A 27,117-nucleotide genomic window follows, 5' to 3' on the forward strand; every position below is an offset into this window, starting at 1 on the left:
GGGACTAAACATATATGTATTCGTCCCCGCATACGTTTTGCATTAACTTTTTAACTGCATAAATTTCGCAATATTATGATTGGTCATAACCGGAAATATAGCATGAGTATAATAGTTTAATAACATTAACATGTATTACAACAGTATTAAGGAAGTTTATAGAAAATGCAAAAGTTTTACGTATTATATAACATTTGAAATTGAAAACAAAATATATCTTATGCACACATTTTTTATTAAAAATATTTTTAATTAGAACATAGAAAAAGGGCTCAATGTCTTTTTTATTAATTCGCTAAACGTGAGTAAAAATATTAATTTATTTTATAAGTTTTTTGTGCTAGTTCGATAAGATATTATTTTTACATAAAAAGTTCTACTAAAAGAGATATAGATTTTTATTGTTAGTGTTAGATATTGCCGCGACATGTGTCTTGGAAACACTGGTATAGTATATTATTCACTGTAATAACAGAGTATAATTCGAATATAACGTGTCGCAACGCATAAATGTCACAATTGACTAACTTTACACGCGTTTCCTGCATTTAGAACGTACCTTGGAAAGTACGACCGCGCGTCGCGTATGTGGTGGTTTAAATAGATCGGCGAAAGGCATCAGGACCCTACAGATCGATAAAGCACAATTATATGAATATAGGACGTGTGTACTTTCCAATCGCGATAATATCGCGGTAATATTGCTCAGAGGAATCTGCACAATTTGAAATGCATTCTCTAAAAGCTGTCTTTTCCGAGAAGAAAATCAGGCAAGTCCGATCTTTACATTCCTCAATGTTACGAAATTCCGTGCGATTATAACCGAAACGTGAAACCACAATTGATTTGTCCTATACTATTTTTAATTCCGAGAAATACAATGAAGTATCTCTCTCCTTCTCTCGCTCCCTCTCTCTTTCTCTCCCCTTATCTTTCCCGTAATTTCTTGCAACTCGCTCGTTAGGTAGCAATTAACAAACACTACGTCCGCGGAGATCGCAATCGTGTTTATTTTCGATCATTGGAGCGAGACACTTGAGACTGGTTTGTGTTCTCTATCGTTGCGCCGTTTAGACTTCAACTCGAGAGGAACGAGAATGACTTCTTGCACCATCGTCGCCATCGTCAAATCGATCTACGACGAGAAAATCCCTGTTTTCGCTCTTGCGGAAAACATCTTAGTTCCAGTTTGCGCAAAGACCGCGCGAAACTATCCGATCCGATCCAGTGCGCGATTTTTTGTATGCTAAATAATTAATTTATCCTTGGCAAAGTAAATCTTTGACGTAAAGTATTGTATGTGTAAAGTATTGTATCAAAGTAACATTACAGAATAAATAAGGCTCTAAATAGGGAACTCATAAAAGTTAGACGGATAACAAGGCATTTAAATAGCAAGTTGACGAAATTAATAGACGTGTAATGTCATATTCGAAACGATGATAATGTGTGAGCACGCGAGATGATGACAGAGAAATCATCAGTCATGTGTAAACCGTTGAATGCACGATTAAATGATTGATTACCGAAAGTAGAAGACCGCGCATATTTTCGGCAAAGAGAAAAACAGACTGGTGATATATCGAGGTGCTTACATGCCATTTTATGTGCGCGAACACAAGAGAGAATAAGCGAGAAGAAAACAGGCGCGAGGTCGAAGATTACAATTCTACAAACGTAATACACGTCGGTGCACAACGGTGCACAGAGACCGATCTTCTTTTTTTTCCTCCCCTTTCTTCGTCTTTTTCTACTCCCTCGCCGACCGCAGACTCCGAGGCTCCGCAGCGAGGCTGCGGCTTTGTTATGAAATAGACTTGAAAGCGAAATGCTCTTTTCTCGCTGTTTCTGTCCCTCGCATGGTTTTGTCGGAGAACGTTTCTCTTTACCATTCAACTCGTAGCGTCAACTCGTACCGTTCAGTACGTACCTAGCCTTGCTTTCGAGACCCCAATCCTATGTCAACCCGAATGGTCGTTATAGTCGTCGGCTTGGCGAGTATTGTGCCGCCTATATTTCTGGTTGAAAGAGAAATTACGATTGTTCCTACTCCGTCAGACGGAGTTGCTTTATTCTCGTGGCGATAACTTTACACCGTGTTAAACCCCCAAGTGCAACAGTGGAGCCTCGCGTGACTTCAAAGAGCATTTTAATTAAATAATTGAAGCGCACGAGATAATATGGAATTATATTACGTAGCAGAAAATATATACATTATTTCAATATCTATATAAAAATTATATATTTTGCTCCTTTCTAAATATCGTAAATAAATGTGCAATAAACGCGGCTACATGAACTGGTATTGGATTTTTCGCAAACTCGCGCGAGCACATTATAACAGCCAATTACCTATCGCGCAAAATATATTATCTCGTTCGCTGTAATCGCGGCGATATCGGGTCAGATTAAAGAAACGATAGTTCCATGCTAGTGCCCTACAAATACCGGCGAGAAGGAGCTCGTATCCTCTACTCTCTGGCGCCACATTCCAGACACCGCCGGGAGTGACTAATACCGGACGATAACACGCTATTCCGCCGGCGAGAGGAGCGCTTTCGGGATCGCGTTCGCGGACACAATTACGATAATGAATTAATACGCGTCTTTAACGAGGCCCCCCCCCCTCGCGTATACCGCGTGCATACCGCGACGTACCGGCGCGGCGTGATTAAATTCTTCGTGTTCCCCCTGGCGGGTGTACCCACCCTTGGCGCGATGCCATAACTCAATAAACCGTTCGCGATATCTCTCCCCGTGAGCGCGCCGCGCCGATATCGGACTCCCTCGTTCTCATCGGTGCGCTCGCACAATGTGCTCATGCCCATTAATAAATTTCAGGATCAAGGTGAACCGGTGCTCTCGTTTAAGCCGCTCGATTAATCCCGGGAAACGGGCGTAATTATTTATACCGATGGACCGCGGTGTGTCGCGAGGAAAAGATCCGATGCGATTTACGCACTTGCGTGCCGCCGCGTGGCCGCGTGCGTTGTACAATAAACGCCGGGCGATACCATAAATCTCGCGCAACGGTGAATATACACGGTGATTCCGCCCGACGTAATTACTGTAGCAGCATCCCTGCGCCTCGTCGTATCAGGTGATAGTGTAAATGAGCTTATTAAGCACGAATTAATCGGCTAATCTCGGTGCGGTTGCGTTCAAAAGTGTATAATCGATAGAAAGCACTTATCAAGCACCTTATCTAGAATCTCGTAACGCATCGGGACCCATCTGTTATTCGAGCGTCGAGCGAAGTTTAACTGATTTGCCGATATCAAATTCCACCCGCGACAGATCGATCTGGCGATCGAGCAATTTTGCGCAATTGGAAAGCCTGTCAGCGTTTGTGTGTGTCGACAACGATGATTTTAGCGGTCTGATGTCATTGCGCGTCCGCAATAGCCAACTTTCGTATCGGGACTTCTCAATTGACTTTGTACTCCTATTAACGATCGCGCGCACGTGCGCTACTTCGCAACGTATCGACAGTGATGAAGAGAACGGTACCGTGGAACAAATGAGGTGAGAGTTCAGTTTGCGTATCTACGAAGTATCCGCATGGAATCTAAAGCCTTGCAGCTATAAGCGGGCAATCACGACTTTATATGAGTCAATAACTTGACAGGAAAAAAGGCAGACAAAGGCAACCATGAACGCGAACTTAAAAGATATTTAGGGCAGATTACTCTTTCAGATAAAAGCTGTTTACTTAAAAAAAAAATAGGCAGAATATATTCTTTGTGCACATTCAGTTTGCGTATCTACAAAGTATCCACAATGGAATCTAAGCGTTGCAGTTATAAGCGGCTAATTACGATTTTATATCGATCAATAGAGAATTTGACACGAAAAAGGCAGACGAAGTATCTCTCTGCGTGTCGATGCCATCGACTCATAATGGCGACTATGAAGTATATGACACGGTGGGACTTTTTAGTATATTGGCGTCGCGACGGCGCCGGGAAACACGTCGATGTGTCGCCTGCATTCTATAGCTTAGCGCGTAAAAGCGGCTACTAACGAACACGTGCACGCACGCGAGCACGCGGCCGCGGCATGGCAGTGTTAATGTACATTGCATAAAATATGACGAGAGGAGCGGTTGTGCAGGGTTCGTGCCATCCATTGCGAATATAGCGACTGCCGGTGCAGCGCGCGGTTGTGTGTTGCCCCTCGGTAAACACACTGTCATTATAATTCAATTTAATATTAATTTGTACTCGTCCCTGCAAGCGGTGCTCATTCCACGAAAGCGGACCGGGAAGAGGCAAACGCGAAAAGATTACGCGATCATCGCTCCCTCGATGAAGACCTCGCGATTAACGCAGGAAAGCGCGAGTGGGAATGAGAGGCGCAAAATACGCGGATAAACGGAGTGTGTGGAGTTATAGTCCCTTATGCTAATCGTCATAGTCGTTAAGAATCTGAGAAAATCAATCTGAATGTATACATTATTTTCTTAAATTTATTTTTATAACGAGATATATGTAGTCATATAAATGAGATAATATTTAATTTATGTTGCTTTTCTTATATCGTTGATGGTTAGGATACACGTGTTGCATTACGTGTTGTGAAAAATAAAGGGTTATATGCATTCGACAAAATGTATACGAGCAGTTTCTGAAGAGAAAAGAATCGAGACGAAAAAAAAGGGTTTGGGATCTTGTTACGATCCGTCGAATCGAAACTGACAAGTTGATCCGAGATGGACGACGTGCGACCAGTTTTTAAAGACTGGTCACCTCCCAATTAGCAATTATTGAGACGTTCGAATGATCAGCGCGGAATTTTAAGGAAGTTTGTCTCGAGAGGCGAGACGATCATTCGCATGAAAATATTCGGCCTCGAGACAGTGGATTGTATGATCATTGTCAAATATGTCGTCAGACATTATTCGACTCCCAAAATATTGACTAGCAATTTTTCATGCTTTAAATATGTCATTAATATATTCATAAGCGTTGCGGAATTCTAATATATATTAATAAGCATTGCATTCAGTCTAACACATTTCGTCTTTATTCTAACATTTGAATCACAAAAGATATTTGTTATAGATCATAAACGTCTGACTGTGCAATGGTTTCGAGAAGTCTTATCTTTAGATTTTAAATTAAAGGATATATGTACGCAGGGAGAAATGTTTATTAGGTCAGAAGTAAGAGACGTTGTCGAAGGTTGAGAACCGTGGGCCACAGGATGATGGATGGTGACGTTCTTGCTCGTTCATGAGGAAGTTATTACAGTTTGCAGGAGGTGGCTGCCAAGATGCAGAGGGCAAGTCAAGGGTCGAGCGAGAAAAAAGAGTAGAATGTCGCGCGGACTCGATGGCACGCGGTCCTCTCGAAACCGCTTGAAAAGTGCCTCTCGATTAAAGTGGATCGGAGTAATTGGTTAATGACTGCTGGCAATCGTCGGTGATCGATTCTCGCGCGACGCTCTTTCACCAAAACATTCTTTTTCCTTCAGTTATATAAGCCGTGGAATTTTGTTTCTTTTGAAATTTGTCTAGTACTTAATTAAAAATCAAATAATATATTTAAATATATGCAGATGTAGATAATATATATCAATTACATTTATTATTACTGAGAACACAGAAGAATTTTAGATCTTTTTGCCATTGGTAAATTATATCTCTATAGTCTGATCACACGTAAAATTACGGAAGATAAAAAATCATCGATTTGAAATTGAAAATGAACGGAACAGAAATCGCTTAAGAGTATAGAAAATCGCGATACCGGATGTGTGCACGACGAGCTACTTATCGACGCTCGTTGATCTTAATGACGATGTGTGCCGGTCGTCGCCCACCGATAGACGAACCGTGTCGCAACGATCAACGTTCCCCTGTCCCCCTCGCTCTTTCGCACGCCAGCTGATTTATCGACGTGCCCTCGAATTATATGCAGCACAGCTCGACACCACGCGGCTTTCACCAACGACGACGATTACGGCGCTGTGTCGTGCTCCTTTTGTCTACTCGACGACGGGATTTCGACACCGGCCACACCGATTGTCTTCACTTCTAATCGCGAATATCGTGCGTACGTATCGATATGCGTAACGACGCGATCGATGGCATGCTTGATGCACGACCCTTTGATGGCGTGTCGTTTTATCGCGGTCGTAACTACTTCGCCGGGGAATGCACGCCGTCTGCAAAAATCGTTCGCAATCGGAGACACGAGGACGTCGACTCGTGCGAACAATCGATTTCTGCTGGCATTGCTTGTTGCGCGAAAATTGATATATTTGTCTAAAATTTCTGAGATATCTTAGATAAAAAAAGTAAGGTTACAAATTTTTCAGAGTCTCTCTAGAGGTACTCCTGACTGCTGTAATATCGACTTAAATCTTTGAATCCGTAATGTGAAATTCCCAAGAGTTGCCCCGTTTTCTCTATATAGCGGTTTTGTGTCCGTCTCTAAACCGGCCTGCGATTAACGCTCGCAATTTACGCGCGGAAGCCGCCTCACCGCCTCGCCGTGCGACGCGACGTGCACTCGAAATGATTTATACGCGTTCCGTCTTTGTACGTGACGCGTCGTTTACCACCCGCTCTCCGGCGAAGATTAATTAACCCCGTGGCGTTTCGGGGAGAAACGTGCTCCGCCTTGAGCACTTTTCTGGGGAGGGGGGGGAATGGCGCGGGGATCGGGGCCGTCGGCTTCGGTTTCTTAATCCAATTTCGTGGTGCATTAATCTAATTATGCCTAGGCATATGCACGTGACGTGCAATTATGTTGGCCGGTCGCACCGCTGGACCGCTTTCGTAATGCTACGGCGTCCGGACGTCGGAGGAGCTGTCGGCAAGAAACTCGTCTGCGCGAAGTGCCCTAGAACTGTCGGAGAGATGATGCCTCAAAGATAGAATCTTCTCCCTCAATTTGAAGTTAATTTGTATCTTGGAAAAAAATCCGTTTGTGTCATGCGTGAAGAGAAAGGGCCTTCTTGTGAGTTTGTTCTCAGAAACGGAAATGTATATAGGCTGAGAGATTGTTTCTATTTTTCGAAAAACAGCGTTTAGATTGTATATAAATTTTGCTTTATCAAAAATTTTAATGTCTTATACTTAATTGTGTTGGGATGCTGAAGTTTGAAAGATTAAATCATAAGAATTTCAAATAAAAAAATTATGAAAGATATCCAAAAACAAAAATAAACTGAATTTAGAATACCTATTTATACGGTTTGGGAATAAATTACGTTTTAGTTAAAATTAGACTTAAGTCTTTTCTGAGAAGATTTGAAAATATTAAGATATATCGCTTGTAAGCATCGAAAAGCATTATTACGCCTATCGCTAATCGTGGATGTGAGCGTTAATTCAATGGGCTGGTGGTTCGCCAGCAAAACTTTCGCCTCAACCCAGTGGTGGATACTAAGTTTCACATTAATTACATCACCATTTTGCCGATCTCATACTCAGGGATCGCTTGCACCCAGATGTAACCGCGGAAGTTCACGCGCTATAGCTCGCGTCAAGAAAGTACTTGAAAGAGAAAGAGAAAGAAAGAAGCGAGGGGTGAACGAAGCAGTATGTCGAATAACTTCCTAGAGGCGCGCCTGTCACGAAACCCCGGGTCATTGGTCACCTCGTTCTTATCTCGCACTGTCTGCGGCCCATCTTGAAGGAGCTTATGCACGGCGCCGTTGCACCGTTCGCTGTAAACAGAATTAATCCATCTACCGTCTTCGTGATTATAGGAGCCGGTTTGCGCCGGGAAAAATTGTAAATTTATCTTTAGTAAAAAATTTCGGTCAACAATCTGGTTTATCTCGTTATTAGTTATTGAACAGGACTCAGTCATATAGGGATCGCGACATCGCACAATTATTTCGCGAGAGATGCGATCTATAGATAATTATAATGAGAAATTTTAAACTAAATTAATTTGTTAACTGCATTACAATTATAACTAACTCTCATAATGACCATTCATAATTTTCTTTATCAATCAATTATTATATAAGATGTGTTAATCCGCAAAATTAAAAAAATTTATACGCGCTACTGATTTATATAAAACAAACCCAACGTTTTAAACTCAAATTATTCTAGTGGGTTGTTTCATTTTTGTATCGAAGAAAAAAATAGATAGGCATGTGCAGCTTCGAGTGCTCTCATCTTTTATCCAGGCTTCTGTGGCGTTGGAACTTTCGCGTCGATGTGGAAAAGCGATTGGTTCACGAAATCGTTTAATCCAGTAGACCACCGAGTCGATGCTAGCCGAGTCACGATCATTACTTTCTTCCAACGAGATCCTCTTTGGAGAAATCCGAAACAATCGTCGACACGCCCATCCCACGTAAACCTATATATGCGCTTCGTTAGGTAACGGGCAACAATGTTTCGTCGGGCGCATATAGATATTGTCTTAATGTATAATGTAATAACCGTGAGCTATCGCAGTTATGAATTACTCCGAGCGAGTCTCGTCAAAGTTAGCACAATTATCTCGAAGTATGCAGCCGTTTATCAGACCTTAAGAATGTTTTAGCGAGCTTTTATTAAAATTTTCTTACAATCTTTGCAACTTGACCGTTATTTTTGTCAAAGTAAGAAATTATACGTATACTTTAAACTTTAATAAAATTCGTTTTCTACATTTTACATATACTTCAGTCTTATAAATGCAGTAACGTATTATTATTCGATCTGCTGTACCGCCGCGCAAATTACTACAAAGCCTTCATACATAGAAGGAGTATAAACCTTTTACATTATTTTACGGATTATTGTAGTAATAAAAATTCTCGGCAATCTTTTTGTCACCGTCCACTGACATTTCCGTGTTAATCTAAGCAAGCGTGAAGCCGTTTATTCGTAATATCGTGGATCGCAATGCGATGATCAGAATCACAACCGTTATTTTCCTCGGACGAGATCCTCTTTGGTGAAACAATCATAGACACACCCATCCACGTGCGCAAGCGCATCCTGTCTACTTTGTTTAGTACATAACTTGCAACAAAGTCTGTTCCAGGCTATACGGACGTTATGTTGGTCCATAAATATCTAGTATCCTGTTATTATTGAAGCGCATTATTTCCGTTGTCGCAAATCGAGATCACGATTTTTCGTTTTGATCGAAATCTGTGTTTCACGAGTTATTTTGAACTCACTCTCTTCTCTGTTTGAATTACGACATTTGCGTAGAAGAAAATTATGATATCATTGTTTTTATTATCTTATCTCGATGTACTCATTTTGCTTCTCACAAAGTTTCCTTATGATCGTTTGCCATCTCTTCCACGGATGACGATCTTCGGGGGGGCAACGACGACGCAAAGGCACTGCCCGCGGTACTGATTACCTGCCATTCGTAGTTTCGAGTGGTGACTGCCCTTGCTACGGAAATTATGAAACCGGTCTATAATTGGAACTTGACTAATGACAAGACGGGTCATTGCGTATATTATAGCCATGGATCGGCATTAGCTCTCGCGCGGGCGCCGCGCCGGACGCTTCACAGAACCGCAATAGTGCGCGACTGTGCTCCACGTGGGAAAGGATGCGCATTAAAAGTGCATCAAAACGGGTGGGGAAATGGCGAATGGTGCCGAAAGGCAAACATTCGTTTGTCGAAATTAACATGGTAAAGGCGGGCACCTTTCATATTTCGCAACAGAGATTAGTTATACGAGATTAGTCTCCAGCAGGAACTTCAAGACTAATTATATTATTATCGTCTATACTATTATCCAAGGATGAGCATGAATAAAGCTAAATTACATACAGATACTCTGCATTTTATAGTCCATGTTACGAGAACGCGTGAATATTCTCGTAATATTCTGAAACGGGTTTTTAATTTCGAATATTATAATATTTATAATAACAATAATAATTATCAGCAAATTAATCTTAGAAATTAAATCGTAATATTTTACATCGTGCCTGCTTCGCATATGCAGGCGTCCTCATTATCATACACACCCAAATAAGTACGTCACGCGAAAGTATTTAAAGCGTGATCACTCTCTTGCTTGCAGATGGAGCATAGAGGCGCGCTGCGCGGGCAGCAGGAGCAGCAGTAGCGTTCAGCTATCGTTGGGGGCCTGATCGTCTGGCCCTGTCTCTCGGGCCCGATCTCGCGCGGGGGACGCGGGGTCGCGGAGGCGCCGCGCCGCGCCGGCCGGGGCCGAGCGACCGCGATGGCCGCGACCGACGGTCAGATCGTCGTCGCGGCAGCACGCTGGGCCGAGGAGGCGACGTACCTGCGTGAGTTCGTCTCCAAGTACCGTTTGCCGGCCGTGATCAAGATCACGAAGGGCCAGTATGGCGGGCTGGGCGTGCCGACGCTACCGGCGCCCAGTTTGCAGAGCACCGCGCTGGTGATATCGGCCGGCCGTCGGCGTAAAATCGTGGCGCAGGCGGTGAAGATCAAGGAGGGCCGCCGGGTGGTCGGCGTAGGGCCCAGACTGGCGATACCGGACTCGTACGCGGGCTACTTTGAGATCCTGAGCGAGGAAGGTCGAGCGGTGCGCGGCATCGAGTCGGTGAGCGAGTTATCGCGAAGATGTCCGGATGAGGGTGCTCTGGTGCGCGAGACCGTGCGCGGCATCGCCTGCCGGGTGGACGACGAGTCGGGTATCGTGGTATCGGAGGGCACGAGAACCCTCGCCGCCGGCGAGACGATCGTTATCGCCGGTGAAGTGGCGCTACCCGGTCGCGGTCGGTTTCTGCGCTGCGTGGACTGTCACGGCGACAGCGTTCTGCTCGGGCTAGATCAACGCGGACGCTTCAGCGCCCTGGCTCGCGAGGACAACATCAGCGGCGTGCACACCGCTAGGGCGCTCCTCAGCAAACGTCTGCCGCTCACCGTGAGACTGGTGCACGGCCAGCCTCCACGAGGACTCAAGTCGTCGTCGCAATTTGTGCCCGAATTGAGGCTGCTGTCGACTTTCGAGGAGGAGCACGTGTTTGCGTTGCCGCTGCAGAGGGAAGGAGCGGCGGTCGCGCTGCCGCTCGCGGCGCCGCTCAAGCTGGTGAAGGCGCGAAACGAGGAGGCACTCAGGTCGATGCAGGAGTTTACGAGGTTGGTGGAGCGCGCTTCTCGTCTGGTTGCCGACGTGGCTGATCGGGCGCACGTATTGGACGGCCGTCTGGGCGAGAGCAAGCCCTCCAGGCAGACGAGGAGCGGGTCGGGCTTCCTCAGAAGACCATCGACGAACTCGGATCACGCGCCGTTAAGTCACCATAGGAACAGCGGCGCCGGCCACCATCATCATCATCATCACTATCATAGCAACGGGCATCAGCCGTCCTCCGGACACTCGGGGTACCGGGATGAGAACAGGGTGCCGCCGTCGTCGTCGGCCTGCACGGAAGAATACGACGAAATCGATCAGATATACGACTACGTGCGCGGCTTCGCGCCGTTGCCGAAGAGCGTCAGGTCGCCGTACGAGAGTCCTCTCGCCGCGGGCCAGGGGGGTTCGACCCCGCCGTTGACGCCGGTAACGGTGACGATTACGCCCTTGCTGGACGATCGACCGGAACCGCCGCCGATCGAGACGATACCGACGAAGAAGATTCAGGCGGAGAAGCGGACTAGGCGCGCGGTGAAGGAAGCGCCGCAGCCACGGGTGGAGAAGCCGCCATTGGCGAAGCTCTACGTGAAGAATAGTGGTACTCAGCGCGGACGACCGCTAATGAGGCAGAAGAGCGCGTCGCCGTTGAAGGAAACGCCGCCGGGTTACAAGGGCGGTTCGCCACTCTTCAACATACGTTACAAGAGCTTGACGAATCTTCAACAGGCCATGGAGCTCGATGGCACGCTGGATTCCAGTCACTCGGGCGGAAGGACGTCGGGAGACTCCGGCGCGGGCGCCAAGCTGCCAGAGAAAAGGTATAATATACTTTTTTCTTAATAATAATCATATATTCTTTTATTAAAAGCATAATTAATTAAATAATTTTTTCTTCTCAGAGTTATTATGTCATTTGCTATAAATTATTACGATATTATTTAAAGAATTGAATAAAGCAGATATATTATTAGAACATTTGATTATTTTCTCTTATTGGATTATTAAACAATTACATATTTTCTATTTTATAATATATTTTTTCACGATGCTTATTTTTAAAAATATATATTTGATTTTATTATTCACGTCAAAGTAGTTTCTATTGATATCAATTGTCTAAACAGCATAATATTGACCAATAATATTCACAACAAGTTTTTATTATATTTTCTCGATTTTTCACGATAAACTCTAGATCGAGACGTTTAAGCAGGCCACGATCGCTGACGAATTTAGTCTGGGAGCTGCGAGGTGGAAGCGGCCTCGGCTGCACGAGACCGGAAACTCCGCCGCCCGCCACGACTGCGCCGCTGCCACCGACTAAATGTGGGCCACGTTTAGCTGTCACTGTCGTGGCACCGCGACGTGTCGGCACGCTCTACCTCTAACTCGTGAGTATCCATTTTTCAAGTAATAAATATTTAGCGAGAAGATGTTTCGTAATGGCGCATCTCATTTTTGTGTAGTAAGATGAGTACGTAAGAGAGAAAGCAATTTGTAGGTATAATCTGCGAAATTGAGATTGCGAGTACGGTTTTGCGAAAAAAATATACATTGCGCGACTAAGATCAATTTCCGCTTTTGAGTTCTGCTCTTCAATTGAAACATCGCGTGCGCGGCTATTTTCTGTATGTCCTTCGCGCACGATCTTCGTTTCCCGTATTTCAGCCAGATGATACGCCGTCGGGCGAGCGGCAAGATTATTTGCCGAACGGACATGCACGTCGCAATTAACTACATTGAGAGAACAGCGGTTACGATGTAGTTATAGCGTACTTTGTCCGGGAAGGAGGACTGAATCGTTAAATTCGCGGGATCGACCCAGGATAGACAGGATCTTTTAACGGGGCATTTTACTGGGCGTTATAAAAGACACACAGCTCTCCGCTTCCCTATTGCCATAAGTCTTTATTCACTTAATTGCTCCCCCCACTCTATCCTCAGCATAACGATGCAAGGAAATACACCTGCCCGTATGGACGATGCAGGAAGTTCCGCGATTACCGTCAATTACAATCCATGGGCAAATCCATTCTTAAACATAATCGAGTCAAACGCGGGATATGAAGGACCTCACACGTGTCTGAAAGTCTGAATCATGTCGGTGTATTCATTGCGATCAGCAACGTTGTAATTCTTTGTTTCTTCCGCGCCTATCTTCTTTCCATGTTTCCATTGGAACACAGCGTCGATTTAATGAACTCAAAAAATAATACGTAATCTTTTCTACTCCATATAATTTTATAATTCTATAACATAATAGAGACTGCGGTTTCATTTATAGCTCAATGTAATGCTAGCAAAGTTTTTACATGTGAATTGTCCACTCAGTGCGTTACAACAGATTCTTGCGTCGTAATAAGCGGGCATTATCAAACCAGTTAATATACGGCACCGACAAATATCGCACACGAGCGAAAAGCGAGATGGTAATATTTATCGACGATCGTCTTGCTCGTTTCTCCGTCCATTAAATCCGGCGATGATAATCGACAGGCGACAGCGACTGGGAGAGATGGAAAACGTTTCCTCATCATAAGTCCGGTTTTGCACGTATGCCGGGCGACGAGACGTTTACGGGAGGAAGTCGGGAATCACAAAGCTTCCTGCCGCGCATATCCGCAATCCAACGCGGGTACCGGTTAGTTTTCCCAAGCCGTGGAAATTAGCGAGGTCCGCGCGGGTTAATCCGTTGTGGCCTAACCTCTCTCTCTCTCTCTCTCTCTCTCTCTCTCTCTCTCTCTCTCTCTCGCGGGTGTCGTTTAGCGGCGACTAGGTGCTTCGCATCGCGAGAAGACGGGTCGGTTGGAAGCTGCAAAGAGAGACAGGAGACGGAGAGAAAGAGGAGATAGTTCAACGGTGGACAGCCTCCGGGTATATAACGTCATCCTCGCTTGGTGCAGCGCTGTAATAGCCCCGGTTCGCTCCGCGGAGCCGCTCCGTGAACGGAATTAAACGAGACCAGGGTTCAACGGCTGGACAAACCGTGGCTTCCGGTCCCACCGCTCATCCTCCGCCCACCTACTTGATCGCATATTATGAAAATTATGATTGTGCGAACCCGCGCGATTTTATCGATTGCCGTAGAAAGCGAGCGGCTTCCGATAACGCAATCGACGACAATCAAGCGTCCGGCGAAGCTGATCGTTCATAATCTAGCGGCGATCTCGCGTGGCTCGCAGGTGGATCGTTGATACCAACTTTTTTAGTAATTATTTAAAGTGCCTCATATATCTCAATACTTTTACATTTTGGTATCTTAATAAGTTTTGAGCAAAAATTCTGTAAAGTACTGAAATCCGGTTTCACCGGCGCACGTCTCCGCTAATCATAATTTATTTGATTCTTTGCCTCTTTCCACCTCATAACCGTGACCATAACTTAGGAAAGAAAGATTTAGTTATCCACGATTAGTACCAGATGCGAAAGTCGAACAAAACTGGCCGGCGAAACCGGACTGCGAGTGAAAAGAAAGTCATACGTGGGAACCGCGCGCGACAGTTCTGCAATGGGAGCGTCGGAGTGTTGAGTTCTTAGGTCGTTCGCGTTACATTTCGTTCTCACGGGAAATTAAAGTAAAATCCAGATCTCTCGCGAAGCAAATTTGCGGTAAACGCGCGGTAATATTAATTTCGGCATCGTTTTTTTCGCGACACTTCTACTATATACACGACGCCTCACTTCTATTATATTCCAAAACCGCTATTATATTCTAAATTACTTCGCCGTGTCCGCTTGTCACTTGCGGCTACCCGCAGGCACCGTCGTCGCGCCATTTTCACGTACATTTTAATGCCCCGGCTGCGCTAAACGTCGCGCTACGAAATTACCGGGTGTCTCCTCAAGAAACGAGGATGCCCGTCGAGGACGCTCGGCTGCTAATTAATTAACGCAGATCGAAAACATGGTGTTCTCTCCCTTAGCTTGTTTACCCTCTCTGTGCGAGTGTCCGACGATGGTATAGGCTCCCCCGTGGTTCAGGATAAACGGCACACGTTTATGGTTATCTATGTTAAATCGCGTCGCGGGAAGGAGGAGTCGTCGCCGATAATTAGAAAGTAATCGCGCCGTGGCTTTTCGCGTGCTCGCTCCGTCGACGGTGCCGGCGGAGAGAGAGAGAAAGAGAGAGACTATTATCTCGCAAATTGCCGGGTGTGTTACACCATCCCGCGCCCCTGAGCCTCGCCTGTGCCCTCGCGCGCGACGACGTTGATTAATATCGACAAATTCCTCCACGTATTCGTATGATTATGCTCGTGGCGATATTCCACAGCTATGTTAGTTAACACTCGTGCCGCTGCCTCCTGACATGCGATGACGCGCCCGAACATAGTATTACGGCGAAATAAAGATTGCGCGGCGTCGTGGTCATCACAGGCGCGCGCGGCCTTTGATAATATTAAATATTTAATGCCGATCTAATATTCATCCGGTGTCCGCGTTTCTCGCCGCGCTCCCGTTGGCCTGAGCTTCTGGCACTCGCGCGAGCGAATACAACTTGAAACGAGCCGCGCTGTGATCATCTTCGAAATTGCTAGGCATCCTTATACTTCGTGCCGAGACGCAGGCCGAGGTACTGCTCGCGCTTGTTAGGATGCTTCGAGAGGCACGATTGCCTCGATCCTGCCTTTCAACAAAGACATCGCGATATATAGGTTTCGGTGTTCGATTCACAGTAGGCATAACCGGTGTCTACTGTGGCGCATAATACAACTGTGACACTTAGAAACGCAGAGAAAAGAAGAAATTATATGATTTCAATTTATATTAATGTATAAGAATTTCTAAAAAAAAAGTACCTATTCTATGCGGTTCATGTATTTTTGTAAATCTGTATATATAATTTTCTATATTTCGTATATTCCATGCACATATAGAGAAACATGCTTAGCGTGTTCGTTGCATTCGCGACGAGGTTTTCGTTCGTCTTCTAACCAAAACCATGCATATTTATCGTATCCCCCGGTTACATTGCATGCAAATTACAGACGACGTTCGGCTTCGCGACCCGACTCTTCGTTATTCCGTCCCATTGTCTGCCTACATCCTCTCTTCCCGGATAAATGCCGTCTCGACGTGGTTCACGTGCGTCGCGCTTATAGGCCCGTCCTGAGTCATCCGGCGAATTTTTTCACCCATTTACCGTCTAAAACCATCTACGCATACTTAACATGGTCGCGCGTCGAGAGGAGACGAGTCGAGACAACGGTGAAATAAAGAAGAGCTCGAAAAAGAATATTAGAAGAAGGCTGCGTCGTCAGCCGCTTCGTCTTGAAAGCTCTCACCTGAAACTCACGCCCACGTGAGACGATACATGAATGGCTATTATACGGGATATGTCGGGTATGCCCGCATTGTGTTTTACATTCTTATAAATTCTTCGGCTAATTCTCTCACTAAAATTGTTATTTTTTTCTTAACCAAAATTTTGGAGTTTACATTTTGTAAACATGCAATTGAAATATCACAAGGAGCAAGTAGACAGCAATCATTTATTTGAAGTCGATTTTATGTAGAAGTTTCGCTCAAGTGCACATAGAAGTGCAGGTTTTTCTTAACAAGTGTAATTTTCCCGTTTCGAGAAACGGTCAAAACTTTTCGCTCCAAGGATGCGTGCATCGAAAGTATTAATTGATCGTGAACGTAGTTGATAATGAAGCCTGGTATCTCCGGTCGTGAGAAAGAAACGAGATGGCGGGTCGATAAATAAGATTGATACTTGTTGCCGCTTTCGCGTTTACAAGTTTCCTCTAAACCGTGGAATATTATAATAATTCCTGACATTTTTCTATATATATACGGAAAGCTCACGAGATACTCTTGGATGTGCGGTAAAACTTTCTCGTCTCTCGCCACGTATCTTTACATAAACGGAGTTGCTTCCTTCCCTTAGTTATTTCATGAATAATAAAACAGATAACTGAAGAACGGCGCGCGATCACGTAATCGCACTTGCATTTAAAACATAATGAATTTCGAGGTTTAAGGTAAAGGTACCAATACCCGGACACTTAAGCATAGGAAATGTACCAATACCTGGACACGTATCTGTGTCTGGATACCTTTAAAAAAATATAAATTTATGAAAATAAACGTTTGGATATTATAATTAAAGTTTCAAACTACAAGAAAAAATACTTTTATTTTTGATTATAATTTGCGTTATACTTATAAATAATAAAGGTGTCCGGATATAGGTACATGTCCGGGTATTGGTACCTTTACCTTATGTCGCAGTTAAATGTAACGAATGCGAAAGTTTCGAAAGACCCGTGATGAAAATAATGACGTTGCTAAAAAACAATAACCCATACAACAGACCCGCTTTTTAAATTGGGAAGTTTGCTACGACCAGGGTGACAAATCGCGGAACACGCTCGCCTACGACAAAAGGTTCGGGATTACGCAAGAGCACGTCAGCACTTTGTTCCTTCCATCAGCGAGTTTCTTCGCGAAAGCGAAGCAAATCGATGGCATTGCCGGCGTGCCCTACGCCCACGTATATCCCCGTGCGCGTACGTCGACAGGCAAAGGCGCGCTTCGAAAGGGCATGCTCGCGTCCGCACGCATATAATTTATAATTAGTTTACAGCGGTAGTCGGGTGGTAATAAAATCGTGGAAAAGTAGAGAAAGAAGGGAACCAGTAGAGGTAGCATCGTATTATTGCGCCAGCGGCAACGGAATGACACTTTCGGGACATACATATTTGAAACGAGAGAAAAAGGGAATTCCATTATTGTGTATCCTAACGTTAGAAGACAACGTCACTTGCAATACAATATATAATCAGTAATAATATTAATTAATTAATTGAAACATATTTTCTCTCGTATAAAGTTGTAACAACACACACGCAATTGTTTATTGGTTAGCGTAACGTAGAAAAAAGCGCTAAGTAGAAACATCACTATCTAGTCAGCCCGACGTACGTGGACTATTCTCCACTGTTGATGTAGATTTAGTATGTGTCTCCTGGTAATTTTTAATATGTCTGTAATGTTTATAAACAGATACGATTTACGCAATTAATAATTAATTCGTATATTTTATTGTGATGTAAGTGTGTAATATTATAGTTGTTACCACATTACATCGTTCTAAAATAATTGAAATATTAAATTATTTTAAGTAAGTGCAATCTGTGAATATTAATTTATATAAATTAGCTTTGATTAAGCTCAATCTAATTTATATTATAGATAAGTATCAAGTTCTCGTCGGCTTTTTCACTTAGGAATTTTTCGCTCGCCGCGTGTGCATGCGTGTGTACGTATCTTCTTTACTCTGTTCGAACGGGATCCGCGGCCCTCGAGTGAAACAAATTTTTTTCCCTTTCTCTCTTACTCTTTCCCTGTGATCGAAGAAACTCAGCTAGATAGTCGAGTGTCCACGATAGCATATCTATGCATATGTAAAACCACGCGGATGAGCCCACCGGCTTACGAGGCTCACAGTAGTGTATCGCAACGAACATAGTAGTATAGCTTTGTGCGACGAGCGCGCATGTGCACGTGCATACGTATACACATCCGCGAGTGTGTTCCGCGTGCGTGCGCGCGTGTGCGCGCATGTGTGTACATAGAAGCGCGTTTGTGCGTGGGCGGAGACCAGTAGCCGGCTCGCCGCACGGGCCGGTTGATCGGCCTGTTGGACCGTGACGTGCCAACCACTACCACTTTATTATTACTACTGCACTCCCGCTAGCAGTGCTTTGCGTTAGACTCGCCGTGCACTCCACGAGAGAGATCCACTAGAGAGGTCCCCTCGTCTTGCCGTGCGGGCGACTCACCGTGAGTAGCGTACCGCGTCTAGATAACACAAATACGCGCTCGCGCGCGCGCGCGCGCGCGTGTACGTGTGTCGCTCCGCGAACGCGCGCAAGATTGCCCAGGGTTTATTACACTTGCACCGATGAAATTGTGCATGCGCCGTTCGTTACGCACATCTACCTCTTCCCCAAGTACCATTGGCCGGCCGGCAGGAAAGTGCTCGACATGCTACTGGAGAAACTGGCGCAGACGAAGCGGAAAGCACGACGTAGGGGAACTCATTGAATAGCGTTGAAAATATCCGTAAAAATAGATTTTTACTTTGAGACAGGAGTCTCAGTATTTCTAAGTAACTCAGTGCAATCACAAGATACAGAACAGTAGCATGGGTTTCTTTTGACTCTCTATATAAAATAAAAATCATATATATTAATATAAAAAAATAAGGTACATCATCTATGTGTTCAAGCATAAAATATTACGTATTAAAATTAAATTTATATAGAGACTATTATCTCGCGATTTTTTATAATATCAATTCTTTGAGTATATAATTTAAAAAATTAGTAAAATATTATATTAATTTTAATGGTTGAAAATAGTAAGATTTTCTCGGAGTAAATTTGAGAGATTTAAATGGATGGAACGATAATATACTTCAATTGAAATATATATACAAGCATACTTAACAGTATGCCTCAATAAAATTCTGTTGTGAGAATTTAATGGGTATTAAAATATGACGTAAAAGATATAATATATCGTGACAAATTTATTCTGAAGTATTGATGGTTCGTTACGCTTGGACGAGTAAATCTATTCGGTGCCACCCCGCGAAGGTCGAGGCGAACTAAATTCTCCTGTCGATGTCAATTGCAGCCTGGACCGGTCTTGACCAACACATGCGCGAGCTGATCTGCTCGCGCTCGACGAAAGTCTGTTGGCATTTTCCGTCTGCGAGTCGGTCGACGGAGCTGTCGTGCTCGTCCGGCGCGCGCGTTCGCGTGTACAAATTCCCAGTCGTTTTATTACTCGCGTCGTGGAAAACGTGCATGTGCGTTCCGTTAGGCGTCTACCTTGTAAACCACCACCGGTCGCGGACAGACCGGGCCTTGCCAAGTTGACCGTGCGAGAGGAGGCCCGCATAGCCGCGTCCGACTGAAATTATTTGCAGCGCGCGGCGAGGCTGGCACTAATTTATAATACCGCAAACGAGACTTGATAGAATCCATTTGCTCGGAGTAACGCACGGGGCCGTGTACGTCGCGCGCGGGACGTAGGGCGGGTTGAAACGAAACGAGGACGTGCGGGCAAAATATCGCTTTGACACGACATAACGCGGGGGGAGCCTCGATACCAAACTGGTATCTCATCGCCACGGTTCTGCGTATCTGCGAACCCTATAAAATTATTTCGTAGACGAGCGCGCGATATTAATAACACGAAATTACGAGAGCAAACAAATAAACGGCGAGCGTGACCATCGCTCATTAAACGCGCTCGCGTATATATGAAGACTTGACATGAAAGTGGACTGTGTAAGTGGCAAGAACAAAAATCTCGCGGGATAAGGTAAATAGTGGTTATAGGAGAATTATATCACGCAAAATCACGGAGAGAAAGATATTCTCTGAGTATTTATTTTATAAAAGATGATCGTTATTCGTGCGTTGAAAACGAGATGATGCATAATGTTTGCAGTCCTTTACGATATTACTCTGCTCTCGGCAGATAATAAAAGTTTCAAGCCGCGCTTCGATAGAAAAGATCCAAAGTCTTTATATGCCGCGCAGCATATAGCTTACATATTTCAAGCGGGATATTTGCCACTCTTGTCCTTGCGTAATCGGCCGTAGCGCACCAGGCATGCATCTGGATCCAGCAGCGGCCGCGGCCGTCCCGATCGAACATCGATGCGGAACGAGCCCGACTCTCTCTCGATGCACGTTCTCTCTCCGCGCTGCTCATCGTAATACTCTCTCGCGGCGCGATCGGACGCACAACGCTCGCCCCGCTTTACGATCTAATCTCTTCTTCTACTCTCACCTTCGATCGGCGCGATCGCGTTTGCTCGTTTACGGGACCGGGAGAAGCAATTCGCCCCGTGGTCTTTCGATACACCTTCGCGAACGAGCGAGCTGGACGGAGGTGATCTCCGTCGACCGGTTTTTCGTCGAGGATGCGGCCGCGTATAAAATCGCGCGAGTCGAGAAGAGGAGGCAGGCGGGCGGCTGCCACCGATCCAGAAGCAGCAGCTGCAACCGGACGGCGCGGCGCGGACGGAGCGTAGAACAGCCGCGGCCGCTTCCTCTCGCTTCGCCGTACGATACGCCTGCGTACGCTACGAATCGGTCGACTTCGTGTTTTACGATCGTCCGTGAAATCGGATCGCGCGGTGTTTGCGATGCGATTGCACCGGCCGCGGCCTGTAACTCGCGGTCAGTCGTAGCGCGTAGACGTTTTTCCAGAATAGTCGTATATAGGCGAGCGGAAAGCTCGTTTCTCGCGGCCGCTGATTAGCGAGATACGTCGCGGAAATGTCCGCATGACTTATCGAGATTCGTCGCTGGTGGAGTCGTTAGATATACTCTATTTTTGATTTATTTTTTAATTATTATATAATAATCATTTAACTGTATGCGTATTTTTAAAATAATTATTTAGATGATTATCTAGAGATTCTTTTCGTACCAGTAAGTCTTTCAAAGAGCGAAGGGTCTGATAGCTTAATGAAACTAACAGAAATAGAAAATTACACCGTATGGAACTCGCATATCGAGAAACATTTGAAGAGCGTAATCTTATTGCTGATGTAATCGCAATCGGAGTAATTGATAGAAGAACCGATTAGGCATTTCTTACATTTGTAACACGACTAATGTGTACTTAACTCTCGATGAAACATTATGACTTCATACAACGTTTCTTGTTGCGCGGCGCGAAAATAAGTTGTATGGCATCGCGTATTCCGCTGGATCATGCATCGACATTCCTGCCGCGTGTTTCGTTCGCTGCCGATAAATCAACTCGGCTGCGTACAGATCCAGATTTTACGACTTTTTGCGAAAAGCATCGGGCAGTAGCAGCACTTATACGCCGTTCGGCGCAGCTGCGGAACGGTTTTTCTCCACGGCGCGCGGCAGAAGGATATCATGTCATTTCGCGCTCTCGTAAAGAGCGGCTCGGATGACGCGTGCGCATAGATCCACGTCGCGATTAATATCGCAGGAAGTTACAAAATGACTAATCGTTTCGTACAAACGATCGAACTGTCGCGACCGTGGCCGCAATCAAGATAGCCGGCCATTAACTATCTTATGACAAAGGTAATGACGCTAATAATTCTTTGCAGAGCTTATAGAAGATATCGATCTCACTTCTGTATATGACTCTCCCGCCAATAAGAGGCTCTCGAAGGGCATTATCGCGCGATAGTATGACAATGCGGCCTATAGGTAATTCCGCCAGGATTTGTCTATTCATTCCGCGATGCATTCAGCCTCACGTCAATCCCGTAAGCGCGCGTTCGATACCAGCAACCAATTCTCCATTGAGCCGCTCAATACCTGCCTTATTGACGCCACCTTTTGATTTTACAACACACGCGACAAAATTACAAAATATTATTTCGCTGCTATTATCTTTAGAATTCTGGCTGTAATTTCTAAAAATATTTCACTTACGAAGAGTTAATCAAGCAGTTGAGACAACCAAGTAACTATTTTACAAGATATTTCTGAGATATTACTCTTAGACGCTCCGAACGTTCGGCTTTCGGCCGATGCTCGCCGCTTTTCTGTTCTCACGCGCGAGAGATGCGAAAATCCGTCAGGGGAAAGCCCTCGAGAGTAACGCCGCTATACGAGATCGCCCTTGGTGTTCTTGCGAAACGCGCAACGGCGGTTCCAAGAAGCGTACAGGATGGTGGGTGGTCTCCATTCAGAGATGTTTATGGCTATGTCGTAGCAAAGTGGCTGCACGCCACGGAGCCCATGCGAGAGGGCCGCACTCTCCGTGGTTGGTGCCCAACGGGTCGAAGACCCTACGTTCGTCAGATTCACCTGGGGCCCTTCGCTCGTATCGACGGAGGCACCCCGGCGACCTCGGGCGTAGATGATGGGTCCCAGGAACAGGAACCGCATAGAAGATGTTTACCTCGTCTCCCTCTTTCTTTCGCGGGTGTTTTGTTCAAATGATTTATATCGATTTGTTGTTCGACTAGATGTCTCGCTTTTTCTCCATTCATAAGTGACTGATATTTCGTTCTATCGAGTTTTCATTTTACATACGTAAACGTTGGGCTTACCACGTTACGCGGCGTGCCAGGTGTGGCTCTCGTGAAACCTCGATAACGTCCCGGCGATATTAATCGATATTCTAATCGGTCAATCGACGCCCCCGGCATCCTTGCACATAATATCCTCCTCATAACGGGACACCGAGTACTTCTGTTCCTCGATAGCTGACGATCAGCGTCGATAAATCGCCGTGGCGTCGACGAAGTCACGACGGAGCTCGCTCGGAGTCCTGAGATGTACGATGAGCGGCTCGGAGCTTTGCTAAACAAATATTGATTCTGGCATATCCGATAAAACGTAATGCATTACATATCTATGCATATTAATATATATATGTATGTATATGCGTAATTGCACATCTTAATCATGACCGCAAATCATTATCATATATTATCAATTTCGAATTGATTCTTTTTGTAACTAATTGTAAAATATCGAGATACCGCGCTAGATAAGAGAATAAAAAGCAACAAGTTTTAAATCTTTGCATCTTATCGCGCTTTACCATATTTACCAGTGTCATCGGCAATTCACTCGAGCATGAAGTACAATCGTCCTCGGGGTACTTAAGGCCGCATAAACGAGCGTGTAACCGAGTTCGACGCGAATAACTCGCGTGGCCGCGAACCACTTTCCACATTCTCCAAAAGCATCATACGCACGAATGGCATTTGAATTTCATTCGAACCGTTTTGCGACGGTATTCGCGCTTTAGCGACCGCAAATTTCACTTACGCCCTTCCGCTTCCTCATCACACCCTTGAGAGAGAGGCTCTATCTATGAATAATTCACGCCATACCCGCCCGGCCTATACCACGTTCCCGCAAATCCATATCCGTATTATTACATACTAGAGCAATCTTTACCCGCCACCGCGAGCCGGTGAATCCTCCGTCTATTGGACGTCGTTGGTAAGCTTGGTCGCGCTTCACCTTGTACGCTCGCTGATTTACTCGTAAAATACCGCCAACGAGGAGCTTAAACGCGAACGATCGGCTCCGATATACTTCGCTCGGATATATGTATAAGTACGGAATCGAGCTATTCGCATGGAAATTCCGTAACATCGATGATCGTCTATCCGCGAGCTAAGTAAAATGTTCCTTGGAATCGCAGCTATGCGCTTTTTTTTAGACGTTTTTTAAAATGTCTATGCTGGTATCAAATTGCAGATGAGTGACAAAAATTTTTTTGCAATACATATATCTTAAGAAAAACACGTGTCTTGTGAAAAGATTTTAAATACACTTCAGAGTCGATTTGCAAACGCTCCTGTCGGTTTCTTTTTTTTTCTTAAATTATATTTAAGTATTTTTATTATCGCACGCACGCGACAATCGTGCATTAATCAGACGGGACACATGCAAACATAAAATCCTCGTCTTCGTCCTCGATTTGTGATAATTACGCGTCGGCAAACTCGTCTAATTTATATGCTAACTACAGACGAGCCCGTCATAAAAACTAATTGACAGGCGAGTGGTAATTTATTATCTCGTCGCGTTTGGAGGCTCATTTCGTCCAAGTATGATTTACCGAACGTGACCGGCCGTGTTCTTCGACGAGACGCGCCCGTGACGAGATTATCATCGCGAACTTCGATCTCATTAGACCGGTCGACCGGATGTGCCGGCGAACGTCAAGGTTTTTCGGCTTCGTCCGTGACACGGTCCCTTAAGTAGTAACGCCAATTATTGCCCTTCCGTAAAGAGATACGCCCCCGATTTACCGTCCGACCTTCCTCTTCCCTTCATCAGTCGCGTCCCTCTTTCGACACCTCCTTTTTTAAATCCGCTTTTACGACGGTCGCTGTTCGGACTACCTATCCCGTTGCATGCCTCGTTCCTTCTCTCCGAACGCATTAACATCGCTCTTCCAAACCACGATCGGATATCGTCGATTCGAACACATTTCACACTATACTTTGTTACAAATATTTGATAAATTAAAATTTTATACATAATATAGGGGTACAGGAAATTATTTCACAAAATAAATATTGCAAGAATCGTATTAAAATATTTAACGTCGTGGCAAACGTTCGAATATTTATAGGATTTTTTTTGTTATTAGTTCTTTTTTAAATCTTACTTATCAACAACTTTGCAAATTTTATTTATCGACGATTCAACTCACGATCAGAATAAAAGGCTACAAAAGTGAGTTGTATTTTTCCAGAGAAAAATAATCTTATTTTAAAAAATTTGTGCATTCTGGTTGAGCGTATTTGTTTGTTCTTTAATTGTTGTTTTTTTTTAACATACACTCGAAATGTCGCTTGAAGACACAAGCGAAAGTATGTAAATTGTAACAAAAGCCACCCAATTGTCCACCCGCGCTTGTCGATCTTCGAGGTGCAGGAAGAATTCGACCGCGGATGATGCCGTTACTTCATGGAATGCGTACGCGCCAGTCGGGAGACTCATGCATGCGTTGCTGGAATACCTTGGTGCGCGTGTAGTGATTCGTCGTTGGTGCAACCGGTAGCGGCCCTTCGGACCTTGAAGCATTTCGTAATAATTGAAACTGTACATGCGCTTGCCTGACGAAGATAGTTCTCGTCTCTCGAGATAAATCTCTTTAATTACGACAACTCGAACAATTAGACAGTTTATCGTATTAACGAGATTGTGTGTAAAGAAACTCGGAAATGTTAAGAATTGCAAAATTTAAAACACAAGTTCTTTTATAAATAATGTCATGTGAACTTTTTTAGATTTTTTTCACCGGTTAGTTTTTGACAACATTTATGAAGTATAAGATTTTTTGAATGGATTTTGGATAATGGGATGCTCGATGCTGCATATCCAAGTCATCAACTAAAATGACTATTAAAAATGTTAAGAACTAAATAAATTTATGTTTATATAATAAATAAAAAATATACTATAAAAATACCTTCAAAGATTTGACAAATATGACCATATGGTTTTCTTGTAATATTAAAATTCGCACCGCGGTGAAATCACAATAATAAATCGATGTTAAAACGTGTATGTGATCGAAAACTTAAATAGGACAACGAAAACTCAACTTTTATGTCACATCTCAAGTACGTTGGCCTCAAGTGCTTCGCTGTCACCATGAAATAGAGAATTAATAAGCGATAAAACTTTTATTATGACGTAAAAAAATCTTGTTAAATATATGTTCTAGAAAACTAGCCGGTGAAGAAAATCTAAAAAAAAAATACATGCTAACATTATTATAAAAGAGCTTATATTTAAAGTTTTGTATAATTCTTAACATTTTTAATTAACCACCGTACAATCTAATTGGGAAAAATTTATCTTTATTAAAACATTCGTGTACATGGTACTATCAGTGTCGGTACAGGGTTTTTTTTGATAAAAGCTTGGAATTTGGTTCCTATTCTTTAATTATCTGCCATTGCAATAGCAGCATATTAGATGAGGAAACATTTCTGAGCTAATAAATGCCGACGTGTTTTTCAATCGGATATATATATAGGCGCGTGTGTAGCGGCGATTCGACGGGCTTATCAATCATTCGTCGTTCGCGCACCAGCGAGGCTTTACAAGAACCTTGCTGGAGGAGGACCTATTGACGCGTATAAGTACAGAGAGAAACATATAAAATGCACGGGTTATTGTCGCCGGGCCTCTTGCCGACAGCTGCTCATTAGTTGTTGCCAGCCGCGCGGAGGTGAACCAGTCGAACGCTCACATATGCGTACACATATGCAAACGTATGCATCATACGAGACATACGTCTAAGTATCTACGTGACGCATACATAAGCTATTTTTCACGGCACACAGGTTGTATTATAAAGATAGATATTCCAATTATTTAAGCGTTAAAATTCATTCTTTAAATTCTCAGCTGTTTTTTTTTAACTTTTTATATATATTATTAATACAAAATACGATGGTACAAGAATATAACTTAAACGTATAAATGATTGTATAAAAACGTATCTTTGAAGAATTATTTCTTTTTAAAAGAATTCTTTTTAAAAGTTTCAAGAAGGATGCAT

At 44.2% G+C, this 27,117-nt stretch overlaps 1 protein-coding gene across 5 annotated transcripts in view; it reads left to right on the forward strand.

The window, feature by feature from the left end:
- The window catches only part of Sano (CABIT domain-containing protein serrano), a 128,623-nt gene that overhangs the window by 87,564 nt on the left and 13,942 nt on the right, over window positions 1-27,117 (forward strand). For all 5 annotated transcript variants that reach the window (XM_077422347.1, XM_077422349.1, XM_077422346.1 and 2 more), the window contains 2 exons: window positions 10,009-11,867; window positions 12,245-12,440. In XM_077422347.1, the coding sequence (XP_077278473.1) occupies window positions 10,171-11,867; window positions 12,245-12,437 (1,890 nt within the window). In that variant the 5' untranslated portion in view covers window positions 10,009-10,170 and the 3' untranslated portion in view covers window positions 12,438-12,440. The remainder of the gene's footprint in view (window positions 1-10,008; window positions 11,868-12,244; window positions 12,441-27,117) is intronic.

The sequence above is a fragment of the Temnothorax americanus genome, unplaced genomic scaffold (assembly GCF_048541705.1).
Source record: "Temnothorax americanus isolate GAGA-0224 unplaced genomic scaffold, ASM4854170v1 Scaffold7, whole genome shotgun sequence".
Classification (NCBI taxonomy): Eukaryota; Metazoa; Arthropoda; class Insecta; order Hymenoptera; family Formicidae; genus Temnothorax; species Temnothorax americanus.